The 14,160-nt window shown below is 53.4% G+C and overlaps 1 protein-coding gene across 4 annotated transcripts in view; it reads right to left on the bottom strand.

Moving 5' to 3' along the window:
• WT1 (WT1 transcription factor) overlaps positions 1–9,782 on the bottom strand; it is a 47,678-nt gene extending 37,896 nt beyond the window's left edge. For 3 of the 4 annotated variants that reach the window (XM_090267593.1, XM_090267594.1, XM_090267595.1), the window contains exons 1-3: positions 9,048–9,762; positions 3,325–3,447; positions 2,757–2,859 (exon numbers count right to left, since the gene is read on the bottom strand). In XM_090267593.1, the coding sequence (XP_090123719.1) occupies positions 2,757–2,859; positions 3,325–3,447; positions 9,048–9,492 (671 nt within the window). In that variant the 5' untranslated portion in view covers positions 9,493–9,762. Of the gene's footprint in view, positions 1–2,756; positions 2,860–3,324; positions 3,448–9,047 lie in introns of all 4 variants that reach the window. The other variant, XM_090267591.1, reaches the window with a different exon arrangement.
• Between the last annotated feature and the right edge of the window lie 4,378 nt (positions 9,783–14,160).

Raw genomic sequence — 14,160 nt, 5'->3', positions numbered from 1 at the left:
GTGTTACCTGAGAGAGAGGAGAGAACTTATAATGTTTCTCTTGTTGTCAAGTTCTCTCCTCACTAGTAGAGACTTCTGAGAATGTCCTCAAAGCAAAGTCACACCGTGCACTGCTTATTTAATGCCGCTGTATGTACCATTATCTTTACTTCATGCTGGGAAGGGAGACTAAATCCAAGTGTGGGGAGCAGAGCTTTAGGAAGAGGGCTGGGGAAGAAGCTGGGCAGGCTGCCTCAAAGGCTCAAATGCAATGAGGCAAACAAAATACAAGCCAGCCTTTCCCAAGAGGTCTCAATTTTAGCCAGAAAAGGACCACTGAATATCAAAAATCCAAATGTTAAGTTAGTAAGTGATTAAAGTGTACTCTTATTTTTTATGCTTTTTCAAACATTGTGTTTCCAAAAGCATTTAAATAACCTTTCAATTTTTTTTAGGAGTAGGAAAGAAGAAAATGCCGTAACTGCAGTAATGTCAACTCACAGACCCAATTTTAAAATACCTCTACCTCTGTCCACCCATCATTACTGTGGGGGAAGTAACGGATTTTTTTTCAATTAAGTTAAATTAATCCATAATTAGTGTTGACACATCAGGCACTGTTACTACAGATTATTTGTTTGTTTGTTTTAGAGAGGGAGGAAGGGAGGAAGAAAAAGACGGAGTCAAAGAGGGAGAGAAACATTGATGTGTGAGAGATACATTGACTGGTTGCCTCTCTCACACCCTCAACCGGGGACCTCGCCCGCAACCCAGACATGTGCCCTGATGGGAATCAAACTGGTGACCTTTGGGTTTGCAGGCTGGTGCGCAATTCACTGAGCCACACCAGCCAGGGCACTACAGGCAATTTTTTAAAAAGGAATTTGTTTAAATGACATGTAAGATGCCTACACAGCTCTCTCTTCCCAAGCCATCCATCCCAGAGAACTGAGGAAAAAAGGAAAGACTTCATATGAGGCACCCACCAGTATTGCTATGAAGAGGGTACACTAAAGAAACACAGTGCTCCCCAGCTGTGACAGCCCCAAAGAGAAAGACTCCACCTCTTTCAAGGAGAACAAACAGAAGAAACCCAACCCTTAGAGCAAAGATACAGCCTCAGCTGTAGTGCCAATAAACCTTCTAATAGAAACAACACCACCAACAAATATTTAACATTTATTAAGTACTTACTATATATCAGGCAATGCTAAACCTTCAAGATGTCTTTTCATGATACTTAATTATCATCTGCATTCATGCTTTCCTACTTCAGTACCTGAAGACTCCCTTGATCAATAACTGTTTTAATAGGTGGATGGAAATGAGTTACTGAGACTACCCTGGAACACCTGGTTACACAGCTATTTAAACAGCATATATTGATCCCATGTCTTTCGGCTTGAAGTACCTGATCTTTGAAAAGAGAGAGGGGGGGGAGAAGAAAATAATAGAAAAGAAAATAAAAGAGAAAAGGGAAGAAAAGAAGTAAGGAAGACAGAAAACAAAAAACAAAAAACATGATCTCAAATCCAAGATCCGATTAGATACGCCGGATTTTCCGATCAAAATAAAAGATTTTCAAAGCCCGCACAGCTCAAGCATACAGAAATGGAAAAGACTGGGCCCCGCACTTCCACGGGACAGGAGAATCAGACCAGTCTTCGGCTCAATTTCATAAGCACGCCAGAACCTTGGGATGCGCCACTGCGGGCTCAGGAGCAAAGGCTCCTTCCCCTCCTCCACCTGTGGGACTGAAGATCCCCCAGGCGCGGCCATTCCCCCCACCCAGTCTCCCAGGGGCGCTTTTCCTTCCTTCATTACCTCACTACCTCCTTCCCTTGACGTCAGCCCCGGGTCCTGGAGCGGAGGGGAGGGGGGATGGAGATGAGTTTGGGGGCAGTCGGTATCAGGATCGCCGCAGCACCGGGTGGGGGGTAGGGGTTGGTACATGAGGTAATGCGCACCCAATCCCCGGCCTCTAAAGCCGAGAGCTGCCACTTCCCTCCCTCCTCCCCAGCTCCCCGCCAGGCGCGGACCGGTGTGTGCGCCAGTTACTAGGCAACCCTATCGGAGACGCTGGATGCCGGCCAAGTTCACCCAAAGTTGAAGAATAAATTTGGGGGAGAGTAGGTGGAGGGTGGAGCGAGAGCAGAGAGAAGGCACAAGGGACAGGAAAAAGGCTTCGAAGGAAAAGAAGCCGTCTTCTGCCCCCTGGGAACAGGAGAGGGGCAGGCGCAGGACGCTGCGTCACCGGACTACAGCCCCACACACAGTCCTGGGTCCCACGCAGCTCGAAGCCAGGCGCTGCGGGTTGCCCGCAGCGCGCGAACCGCTGGGCGGACTGTGCTGGGAAAAAGCTGTTGCCCGAGGGTACGCGCCCTCGAAGTGGTCCCGGAGAGGTCTGGGGTTCTGGCCACTGGCTGACTAGGGATTTGAGGAGTGAGACTCCGTAGCAGCGTCCTCCGTGTTTAATCTTTAGTGCTGAGGCTGCTAAAGTCCTCCCAGCAAAGAACCCTTTACAAAAGTACCTTTGAAAAAACGTCTTTCTTTCTTGTTTCGTTCCAAACAGTAATCGCACTAGTTTATATTCAAAATAAGAACAAGGAAACGAGGAAATCTTAGATGCAGAGCCTAGAGATCTGCTTCAATTTGCTCTCAGTAGCTGGGTGGGCTAAAGCTGTCCTTTGCCTCTCACACCCTGCACGCCCTACATCGGGCGCTTCCTTGGCCTCTGGCTCCCAGGGATCCAGACACAGTGCCGAGCGCCTTCCTACCTGCTATACGGTGTCCTCAGCAGCAGGGCCTGGCTGCCTGTGCAGCTGTCGGTGGGGGTGTGGCAGCCATAGACGGGGGGCGGCACGGAGTACTGCTGCTCGCCTGCAGAGAGCCGGTGAGAGAGGAATGAGGGCACCCCAAGGGCTCAGGAGTGGGGGTGGGGGGAGCAGGGTCTGGGGAGAGAGCATCCTGAGCGGGGATCCAAGGCTAAGCTGAGGGCAACGGAGCCTGGATGCCTGGCGGAGAGGGGGGAGTCCAGATCCGAGTGGGCTCAGCTTCCCACTTTACATTCCCTTGGAAGTCACTGCCTAATACACCGAAAAGCCCCTCGGGACGTGCTTAGACTTGGTTGAGTGGAGCAGTGCCTAATACAGTTTGGAAGGAGTGGAAAAGAGATCTTTTCTTTTAAATTAAGAGATTGGGCTAATTATGTTTTAAAATCCCTGTAGATGTCCTCTTCTCCCCTGCCCAATTTGCTGGAGGTTGGAAATTCAGTGAGGGGTGGCATGGAAGAAGGGGAGGAAGAGAGGAAGACCCCCCAGCATTCCCGCCTGCTCGCCTGCTTACCCAGCGAGCCCTGCTGGCCCATGGGGTCCTCGTGCTTGAAGGAGTGGTTGGGGAACTGCGCCGCGTGGTGCGAGGGCGTGTGGCCGTAGCTGGGTGTCCCGTCGAAGGTGACTGTGCTGTATCCTGCGGGAGCGGCAGAGAGAAGGACAGGGTCAACGGGAAGACATAGGCGGCGGGTCTGAACCAGAGCCCGTGCAAAGGACGTCCCGGCCCCCCATTCAGATGCGCAGCGGAGAGTGATGCCGACCCACCGGCCTCTAGGGCTTTGAGTGGGAAGCCGGCAGGGCCCAAGCCCTGAGGTGTGACCTATCTCAAGTAAAATGTGGGCCTCCCCGCTGTTTCCCAATTTGTTTACACCCTTGTCTGCCGCTTCTGAACCGAACCTTTCGCAAGAAAGTATGTAAACTGCCAACCACTCGGCGGAGAAAGTTGTTCTCCCCCAAAACCAGACACCGTGGCTCTTGCACAGGGGGAGCGCCGGCGAGCGAAATGAATCTGCTAGGCTGACCCCGCGCTGACTCGGAGCCGTAAATCAGGGGCTCGCGCACCAACTTTCATTAATTACTTGGAGCCAGTTGAACGGCATGGGCTTTAAATGGGGAGAGTAATTACCAAGTAATGTTATCTGTCTGAGGCTGAGCGACCCGACGCCATGACACCTCAGGCCCTCGGGACAGCTAGTGAGGGGAAAAAGAAGGGGCCCTTCCAGTTGGGCACGCAGGCCTTGACCTGTGTCCTCCTCCTTCCCCTCCGCACGGACCCACATCACACTCAGTGGGCCCGACTCTGACCACAACGGCAGGGACCCACTTCCTTGAGCTCCAGGCCAGAAAGCCTGTTTCTTTTAGAGTGTGCCTGACAGTGTACCTCAACCTCACGGCAGTGCACGCGTCCTCTGCCTCTGTTTCCCTTTAAAGAGATCGAAGGCAATACTGCCTGTGTTCTTCCCCAACTCTCCGAAGGTAAGAAAAAAATAATAATGTGGTGTCTCGGTTGAAAAATACAGTTTCCTTCTATGTTATATAAATTGCTTTAAACATATGCCCCGCCAGCTTCTGGAAAACTGTTGTTGCCTCTGGGGAAAAAGTATCCTGAGGCTGAGAAAAGGATCAGTCCTGGGCCCCTGAACTCAATGGTAGGGTCTCCGCCTATCTCAGGAGTCTCTGGCCTGAGGTCCAGGCCAAGTGATAAATGAGATTGGCCTAGTCACTCACATCGGCTTCCTGTAGGATCATGGGGCTGGTCGCAGTCTCCCCAACCCCAGCCCTACTCTATTCTTGGGACTGGGGTCAAATGATCCTCACCCCCTAGGCATGATCCCTCTGTAACAAGTGTCCCAGAAGACTTAGCCTGAACAGAGAAAGAAGGCCATTACCTCCATCTTTGAAACAGAACCCCCAAAACGGAAACAGAGCTTCCACTGGGCCCCCTCCGGGAACTGTGGTTTGTCAGAGTGGGAGGAAGCATTGGGGCAGGTCTTAATTATCGGACTGTATGGAGCAAACCAAGTCTCAGGCACCAATTGGCCCCCCAAGACAACAATTTAAGTAGCCGCCAGCTTCTATAATTTGCATGACCCCAGAGGCCTCCATTTCTCGCCTGCTAAGTGGGCAAAGATAACCCCCCGCCCCGTTAGCTGTCAGGCGTGGGTGAGGACGCTTGGGCTTCGAGGCACTTCCTTTTGGGCTCTGTTAGCGGCCTAACCAGCAGCTTGCAAACGAAATTTGGCTCCGAGCACCCAATTTTGCAGAGCAAAGACGGAATTTTTAAAGGAATTTTTTTTTTTAATAAAAAGGAGAAACAGAAGCGACAAAGAAATTGCCTCCTCACACACCATTCTCCATTCCTGAGTTGTAGGGAAAGCGGTGGCCCTGGGCTCCGCGCCTGCCAGTCAGCGGCAAGGCCACAGGTTGCAGGCTGCAGCGTTGCCTTCACGCCCTGTGAGACCCCCAGGGCCCCTCCCCGACAGGACACGCACACGAAGTGGGCAGAGGCCGGCCTCCAAAAGCCTTTAGTTTCCCCTGGAGGGACAGTGTTTCTTAAAAGCTTGGACAGAGGAGGGAGGGCTCTTTTCATTAGAAGCTTATCGGACTGGGGACTGATTAGAGCGCAATGTCCTGAGACTTTGCACTAGGCCTGTCGTGTAGAGCGCGGGGGCAGGGACCGAGGGAGGGACAGCTGCCTGCAGAAAGGAGCAGCATGTTCAAAGGCTCCTTGTATAGCTTGTCCAGGCCTTAGAGGAAGAAGCTCCAGCATCCAAGGTAGCGCCTTTCCCACGGTTAATCTCGCCCCGGGAGGGAGGGCAACCTTGACCTCTCTGAGATGTAAGACTCTCGTGCACCTCCCTCCCCTGGCCGCTGCATCTGAGAAGCCCGGGAACCACCAGGCCAGGCCAGCACTCCCCACCTCAAAGAGGTGAGGGGTGCCGTGGACAGCAGGCTCAGTCAGGAAGGTAGTCGGTCAGAAAGATGACACTAATGGATGACTCCGAAGCTATTGAAGGATATGGGGAAATCTGTCCCACAACGAAATACCCTTTCCAATGCGACCCAAGGAGGGTGCCCTTGGCCCTTGGGCCAAGCTGGTCTTGCTGGTGACCTTAGGATGGCAGGTGATTCCAAGGCCTCCTCTTGTGCTATGGCTCAGTGCTCCAATGGGGCTGGGGGAATCTGCCTGACAAGCAATTTTTTCCCCTTCCCCAAATCCCAGCACTTAACGTGGGACTACCAAAGTCCTCACCCCACTTTTGCTTTGACAACCTCTCACATAGTGGGTTTGGTGCCCACCCAGTGGGACAGACATATCCATGTCAGCAGTGGGCCCAGATCCCTGGAAAAGAAGGTAGAAATAGCCTAGAATGGTCTGGGCTTGAGTGCCACTAGGCCACAAATGGAGAGACCTCTTGCACACACCTAACCCCTTAGAACCCAGATTTCCTTATCCAAAAATAAAGGACTCCTCCAATGTCAGGCTGGCAGCTTCAGGTAAAGGTTGAGGCACGTAGTCTTAATTTTCAATCCCCAGTGTCTGGCATGAGTAGGTGTTCGATAAATGTTTGAGTAACTAATGTTTAGAAGTAAGGTTAAGACATCAGCTATAAATGTTTTTAAGAAATAGGAAAAACATATTCAAGAATTAGGAAAAATGTATTCAAGAAAAAAAAACAGCTGAGGTTTGATGTGGGGGGGTAGGCGGAGGCTGCCAGGGTGCCAGCAATTGTCCTCACCTATGTGCAGACCATGTCCAGGCTGTCCCTATCTAGGGACAGGGATCCTGGTCTTGACTCCTCTCTGCTAGAGTTGGGCCTGGATCTGGTGATGGCCATTCCCACACTTTGGGGAAGGAGCTGATGCCCTTGTTTCCTTCAGCCCAAGCCTCCCACCAGCCCCTACATTCCTGGAAGAGATTAAGAAACCCCAAAACCCAGAAACCCCGTAAGTCAAGAGAATAAATCTGGAATCTCCAGGCCTCAGGACCCACCCAGGGCCAACACCAGGGCTGAAGCTGGAGCAGCTTCGGACATCCCACCCCAGCTCCCAGCTGCCATTTGAGTCCCAAGAGCTGAGCCAGTGACCCATTTATGTTTTCACTGCAAGAGAAAACCTAAGCCAACAGACAGAATCGGGCTTATAGGCTGTGGGCCCCCTTCCGAGGCCAGCCCTCCACTGGGCTTTTTTTCAGGGTGGGGAGGAGGGAGCTTCTTCACCTTTTAGTCCTGGTGTCCAGCTCCCAAACCTTCTTCTCTTTGACAGCTGGCCTATCTACTATAATAGGGCCCAATGGTTAGGAAGCCAACAGTTGGCCTCCTCACCCCATGCTGAGTTGGTGGAATCCCAAGCAACAGACCTGCCCTGGAAGGCTGGACAAGCGGTAGGGGGCAAACAAAGCAACAGAGCCCAGGTTCCAAAAATTTCCACAGTACCTAGATGGACTCAAATAAATGATAATGACGCAATAGTATTTTGCTGTCCAGGAGACTTAAATCAATGGTTTTTCAGGCCTTTCCACACAGCACACATCTACACAGAAACTCACATCACACACCTGCCTGCCAGTCTTGGCCAGACCAGCGAGATTAGGTAGGCAGTTCTACCTTCTGTATTTAGAACTTCAGACCAGGAAAAGTCAGGCTTCTGCACAGGTCATCACCGAGAACCCAATATCCAAGTTGTCCAGTTCAGCTCCCCTCTTACAGATGGGGAAACTGAGGCCTGGGGATTTGCCAAGGTCATGCCAGCCTGCTAATTAGAGGAGGCATGATCAGAGAAGATGAGCATCTAAGAGCGACGGAGCTGTTTCAACACCCTTTGAAAGATCTACAGTGGAAGGACCCTGGGGGTCAGCTTAATAGTCCTCCAAGGGACAAAGATCCCAAATTTCCAGGACCAAGAGAGAAGGGCAGTTTCACTTTCTCCAGGGCTTCCTGAGGGCCAGATGCTCCTGACTGGGCTACGGTAAGGAGAGACCACCTAGAGATAACATGTTTAGAAGGTGAGCGTGACCTCGGAAGAACAGAGCCCTTCTTCCCTTCAGCGCCTTAGGAGTCCCAGCACCTTCTGCACAGGGCACACACTCTGCTTCTACCACCCCATGCATTTCAGAAACATCCCAGGCCCTAGGCCAGCGGGAAATGTTGCTCCAGGAACAGCATCCTCCATCGCGTTTGCAAAGTATTTCCTAAAATACCATATCAACCAGAATTGGTTTAGGTTCTCAACAGCGGCGGGGGTGGGGGGGGGCAAAAAAAACAATTAAAATAAATGTAGAAACCAAACTACCGGCCCGGCACGATTGGTTCCGTTCTGGTTCCTGACTGAGAAAGCCATGTGCAGCGCCAGTTCAGGGAGAGCAAACAGCGGGCTGTGTACCTCGATATACAATGACCGAAACAGCAAATAAACCTGTCCTTCTTCTAACCCCCAAGTCTTGCCAAAATCTTTCCCCAGCTGAGCCCCGCATTCAATGAGGCAGCACCTAAAGCTCAGGCCTTATTTCATTGACCAGTCACACACAGATAGTAATCAGACAAACGGAGTTCTCTTCCAGCCCTGGAGCCCGCATGGCCGCCTCCTGAAACTAGGAGAGAAATCCACTCCCATACTACCCTAATAGAGAGCCATACGCTGACACTGACATAATTTCAGGAAAGCCACTGATTAGTTCCTAGCCTGTTCATTTATTCATTCCCGTGTTCCGTAATACCTATAGTGCGTCTAATGTGTGCCAATACCGTACTAAGGGCTAGAGCATTTCCTGGACATTTTGGCACTGCGGAGGCAGCAAGGGCTGCTCATCCTCTGCTGATCCCACTCTGAATCCACATTCTAAATGTCTAAAAAGCCCAATGCCGGGTGACAGTTCGGTGGTGCCTTGCATGACAAAACCTCTTCCAAGGCACAACCAGACACTGCATCGATTCCGTCTTCCCACTCCCAAGGGGATTCGCAGTCCCGGAATCTCCAGGGTTCGGAGGGGCCTCAGATGGCCTCCCGGCTCAAGCGAACAGCTAGGCTCCCAAAGATGTCGGGAGCTAGCGCCGGCATGTACTCCCTCTCCCGGGCCTTCTCTTCCCTTGCGGCTGCTTCCGCTACCTTCTCAGTCTTTGGGGAAGCAGCAAGTGAGAGCTAGGGTCAGGGAAGGGATTGGACAGAGGAGTGCCCGCGCGCCACGACGGCCCCCTCGCCACCGCCCAGCGCGTAGAGGGCGCTCCCCGGCCTGCTTACCCTGGTTGCGAATAGCGGGCTGGCTTTCGAGGCAGCTGGGCAGGTAGGGCGCGTTGGGGAACATCCTGGCCTGGCCGGAGGACGCCTGGCTGGGTGGAGGAGGACCGAAGGGTCCGTAGCGACAGGCTCCAGCCGTGCCGGTGAACTGGCCGGAAAAGTGGACGGTGAAGGCGCTCAGGCACTGTTCTTCATGCGGCTCCGCGCCGCCCCAGCTCGGCTCCTGTTTGATGAAGGAGTGAGGCGGCGGTGGTGGCGGGGGTGGTGGCGGAGCCGGCGGTGGGGCAGGACCGCCCAATGAACTGTATGCCGAGGCCCCTGGGGGCGCAAAGTCCAGCACCGGTGCCCACTGCGCGGCGCCGCTCACCGGCAGCGCGCAGCCCCCGCCGCCCCCCAGCGAGGGTACCGCTGGCAGCAGCGCGTTCAGGTCCCGCAAGTCGGAGCCCATTTGCTGCAGCTCAGCCCCGGATGTCCCGCGACTCCTCAGGTCTGGACGACGCTCCGTGCTTGACTCGGCCACACCTAACTTGGCCCAGATGCCACCCGGGCCCCGAATCCCCGATTGCTCAGGCTGCTGAAGACACGCAGGTCCAGAGCGGAGCGTATGCGAAGTCGCCGGCTCCAGGACACACGTGGAAGCCGGCTCCGGTGGCAGGAGGAAGTCCAGGATCGCGGTTAAGAGGCAGCGGGGCCCCGGTTCCTCGGTTGCAGTCCTGGCTCTGGGTGGGTGGGTGGGTAGATGAATGAGTGGGAGGGAGGATGCGAATGGGGGAGCGGACTGGCGGTCGGGTTTCGGAGAACACCCGGGTGTGGACGCTGCCTTGAACTCCTTACCCAAGTTGCCTAGCTGCCCCCAGCTTCCCAGAGCTCAAATACGAGGGGCTGGCGGCGTGGGAGGAGGAGGAGCCAGGAGTCTCGGCCGCTCCATTCACAGCGCAGCCCAAGTGGGTCCAGGCTGTGCGTGCGGCTTCTCCGCGGTGCCCTTCAGTGAGGGTGGGGGACGGGCCCGAGGGAGTATCCCTCTAGGAGACACCCTCCTCTCCTACCTACCACACACTCTCAGCTGGCCTCTTGGGACACAGCCCTCTGCCCCCCGCCTCCCCTTCTTGGCCTTTTCAAGTGTGGGCGGCTCGAGGCACTGTGGAGTCTCTCCAGGTGAGCAATGAATGTCCCCTCTGCACTATGGGTAATAGGGGTAGGGATGGGGCTGTTAATCTGAGAGGGCGGGTTGGAGGGAGGGGCAGGGGGCTCCACGAGGGCGGGAACTTCTGGAAAGCCCAGAAAACTTTCCCGGAGTCCAAAGAAGCGGATTTGCTGCTCGGCGCTCAGAAGACTGGCTCTCGCTCTTAGAGCCATCGGGCTGAAGTGGTGGCCCTTAATCTCGGGATCACTGGGGAGGAGGGTAGCTCCTTGTGGGTTCCGGAGGTCAGACTCAAGGCAAACGTGGGTCTCCTGGAAGGGTTGGTTCAGATGTGATAAACGGGGTGTATGTATTTCGATCGTCTGGTAATTGGTTGCTTGGTGAAGCTGCCGCCTATCTAAAATTGGTGTCGGCGGCATTTAACTTCCTTTTTCCATGAGGGGTACCTAATTCTTTTAAGGTGAAGCCGGGAAAATAGAGACTTAATTTGGGAAAGAAGAAAACTCTTAGGGAAACGCTCACAGCCTCCATATATTCCTGCCAGAGAATTCTGGTGCCCAATTTGGGGTTGGGCAGGTTTTGGGAACTAAGCCCTTGGGGGAGGTTGGTTTCCAGAGTCGCTCTCACCGAGCTCTGCTTCCATCCAAAGTCGGGAATACCATTCTGGATTCGCAGTGACTGATCAGGAAGCGCATACCAGTTAGGCAGACCAAGGAGGAAAGCCTCCAGAGGCCCACGTTCCAAGCCAGTGTTCGCACCCTGGGGAGCTCCAAGATCCTGGCACGTCTAAAGCAAACTTCTCCCTCCACCTAGTCTCTCTCTGGGAGCCCCTCACCTCGGAGCAAGTGTTTGAGGTTTTGTGTTGTTTTGTTTCCAAAACAAGTCAGTATCTATCCGGGAACTGACTCTAGACAGAGAGAAGCGCAGGGAACCCTCGTTGGAGTGCGTTTCAGGGGCGCATGGAAAATGCCCTGGAGAGCCAGGAGGCAGCGGCGACGGCGCAGCCTGGGACGGCCAGTAACTCGGGGCAGGAAGCGACTGGTTGCCGCCGGTCTTATACCAGGCTGGTCGGGGATGGGGCCCGCAACTTTCCAGCCAAGCCCATGATAGGCAACAGTGAACGTAGTTGGAGTTTTACAAAACGAAAAACAAACAAAAAACAGCGTTTAAAAAGCCTTGACTTACTCTCCATTTCTGACGCTTCGGTTTTAGTTAATTTGCACGGCGTAAACGAAATAGCCGAAATAGCCGTGGATTCTGGCAGTGGACCCAAAGCGTGCGCGGGCTCAGGACCAACACGCTAAGCGGAATTCTCTCCTCTTGGGGTCGCTGGTCCTAGAGGCACAGCAGACCGTGAGGGCAAAGGTCAGGAACACGCGCTACCCACGGGCTCTACTCACCACTATTGCGGTCGTGGACACCTTTCTGCGCAACTTTAGTGCCTGACTTTGCGTTGTCTCCTCTCAGAAGCTTTTTTAAGTAATGAAAAGGCTCTAGAGGCCAGCTCTTTACCACTACACTCTGTGGGACCCCAGATCCTCTCCTGCACCCCCCATTTCTCAGCCTGCAGCGGGGCTCGAGGGCTGGACAGAAGGCATGAGCGTTTGGGCTTTTCGGTGGAGAAAAGCCCAGCGGAACAAAACGTATGATACTAAGTTGCCCCTGGAACGCCCCAGACCCCTTTCTCAAACCCGCCTCTCCACTTTTATTTCTACTTCGAAGTTGTTTTTCTTAACGAGGACTCACTCAAGCGCTACAAGGGAAGGCGAACCTTTTATGAAAAGCCAGGGATTTCAATTTCCAAACGAAAGGTCCAGATTGTTTCTCTTTTATTCTCTTTTGCAAATTTGGGGGGAATATTTGGAAGAGGATAGCTTGAATGTGAGCTTTAGCGTTTCTGAAACACATATAGGGCAAAGGCATTTAACTCTCTGCCTCTACATTAAAAACAAGTTTTTGCCCAGGAAATGGGTGGGGTGGGATGAGAGGAAAAGGGAGTTGAGCCGATTGTAGTGTGATCCCCATTTCAACCTTGAGGTGCCCCGTGTTCCCGACCTCGTAGTCCGAAGAGATGGGGCCGAGAAGCGCTGCGCGTCCGGAGTCTCTGAACGCCTACCTCCATCCCGATGCCCCGAGCCCAGGCAACCCAGGACCAGTGCTGGGGAACCCGCAGACTACTGCGGTCGCAGGGTGCCCATGCTCCGCACTTCTGGGTAATGTTTTCTGCGGAATCTCTGCAGTTACCCAGGCGTGGGTGTCCACCATACCGCGCCCTCAGCTGGGGGGCACAGTTTGGCCGGGATGAAGGTCCATCCTCCGCCAGCCCGACAGGTAGGCGCTCTCCTGCACCTTCTGTGGGTCGAAGCCTGACCAAAGTCCCAGAGGAAGAGGGCTGCGGAGACCTGGTTGCTCCCTTCTCTCACCCACCTTCCCACCCTGTGAGCTCGGAGACCTGTAGTGCAGAGGATCTTGGTTGCACCACCGGTTAGCAGAGATGAAATTGAACTCCTGGTTCTACAGAGAAGGAAACTGAGGTCCAGACAGAGGGAAGAAAGGTAGCTGTAGAGCTCAATAGTAAAGAGCAAGGAGGTGGTAGCCAGAGAATGGAGTATCCGTTCTACCAGGTAACCAACAGCTGTGTAACCCTAGATGATTTTCATAGCCTCTCTGAGCCTCAGTTTCCTAACTGGTCAAAATGGATAATGTGATGCTAGCGCCTACCTCCTAGGGCCACGAGGAATAGAGAAAAGGAGAGTGTTGGCCTATGTACTCAATAAACGTTAAAATTTTAAAACTACTGTTGTTCAAGGACACTAGCGAGTTAGTGGTAAAGCCAAGCTGAAGCCCAGGTTTCCTGACATCCAGCTTGGGGCTTTACCCTCCACCATCACTCTGCCTCTCTAGAGCTAATGGTACGGGGAAGAAAGCAGGAGGGGAGAGAGAAAGACTCTGGAAACCTATGTGGATTTGGACAGTTGGTAAAGTGCACCCTGGCTTGAAAGGTGCTTGCTTATTGCAAGGTCAAAACATCGAGATTGAGTGGGAGCGGGCTGTGAGAACCTATAAACCCTCCACTTCGACTCTGGCACTCTCAACTGCCGCAGACCAAGCGCTGAGCCCAGCCCTGCAACCGCGGCCCCAGGGACCAGCGCGTACTCAGGGGCTGCGCTCCGGGCGTCACCTCGCGGCTGCCGACAACTGAATAAACACAGTGAAGCGCTGCGATCTGTCAAGAGCTGAGATCGCCTGCCTGCGCTGAGAGGAACGGGGGCTTTAATGGTGCCTGGCGCAGGGGCCAGCGCCCGGAGTTCCACGCGCAGCATCAGCAGCCTGACGGCTGATGATGCTCTTCCCTCGCTGACTCCAGCTCTTAAGAATCTGCCTACCCGGGGCTGCTGGGCAGGCTTTTAGGCTGCTTTCCAGCGCCGTGCTGGTGGTAGAAATCATACTTCTTTACATTGAAAATAATAATAAAGTGAGGGAGGGAATTTTGTTATTATCCATCCCCAGTCCCCACCCTTCTCCCTCTGTTAATTGGAAAAGTAACCTGATCTTTTGACCAACTCCCCCATTGACATGGAAAACTCAATTCTTTGACTGGGTTTGGAGGCGAGCACACAGGGCCGGGTGCGCAGTGTAAAAATATCCCTGACCCCTAGCTCGCACTGTTAACCGTCTGCTCTGATGCCACCAGGAGATGGTCCCCGAGCCCCCAGAGAGTCCCCAATGAAAAGATTCAGCAGCGCTGCATCTATTCTTATACCGTAAATCTTTTTAAATTCTGGAACTAATTATATAGAGGATATGTCTCAATTTGTTCTGCATTAATGCCACAGTGGGGATGGAGGCCACGCCGTGGCCAGAGCAGATACGTAGGCCCATGAAATTGATGAACTGAGAGCTGCTTCCAGTCCTGAGCGCACCATCTGGAATTCCAGTCTGAGGTTACAATTAGAACTCCTGACCCCAGATTCA

This window comes from Furipterus horrens, unplaced genomic scaffold, assembly GCF_987537825.1.
Source record: "Furipterus horrens unplaced genomic scaffold, mFurHor1.1.pri manual_scaffold_2, whole genome shotgun sequence".
Classification (NCBI taxonomy): Eukaryota; Metazoa; Chordata; class Mammalia; order Chiroptera; family Furipteridae; genus Furipterus; species Furipterus horrens.
This window is presented reverse-complemented; position numbering and strand designations above follow the sequence as displayed.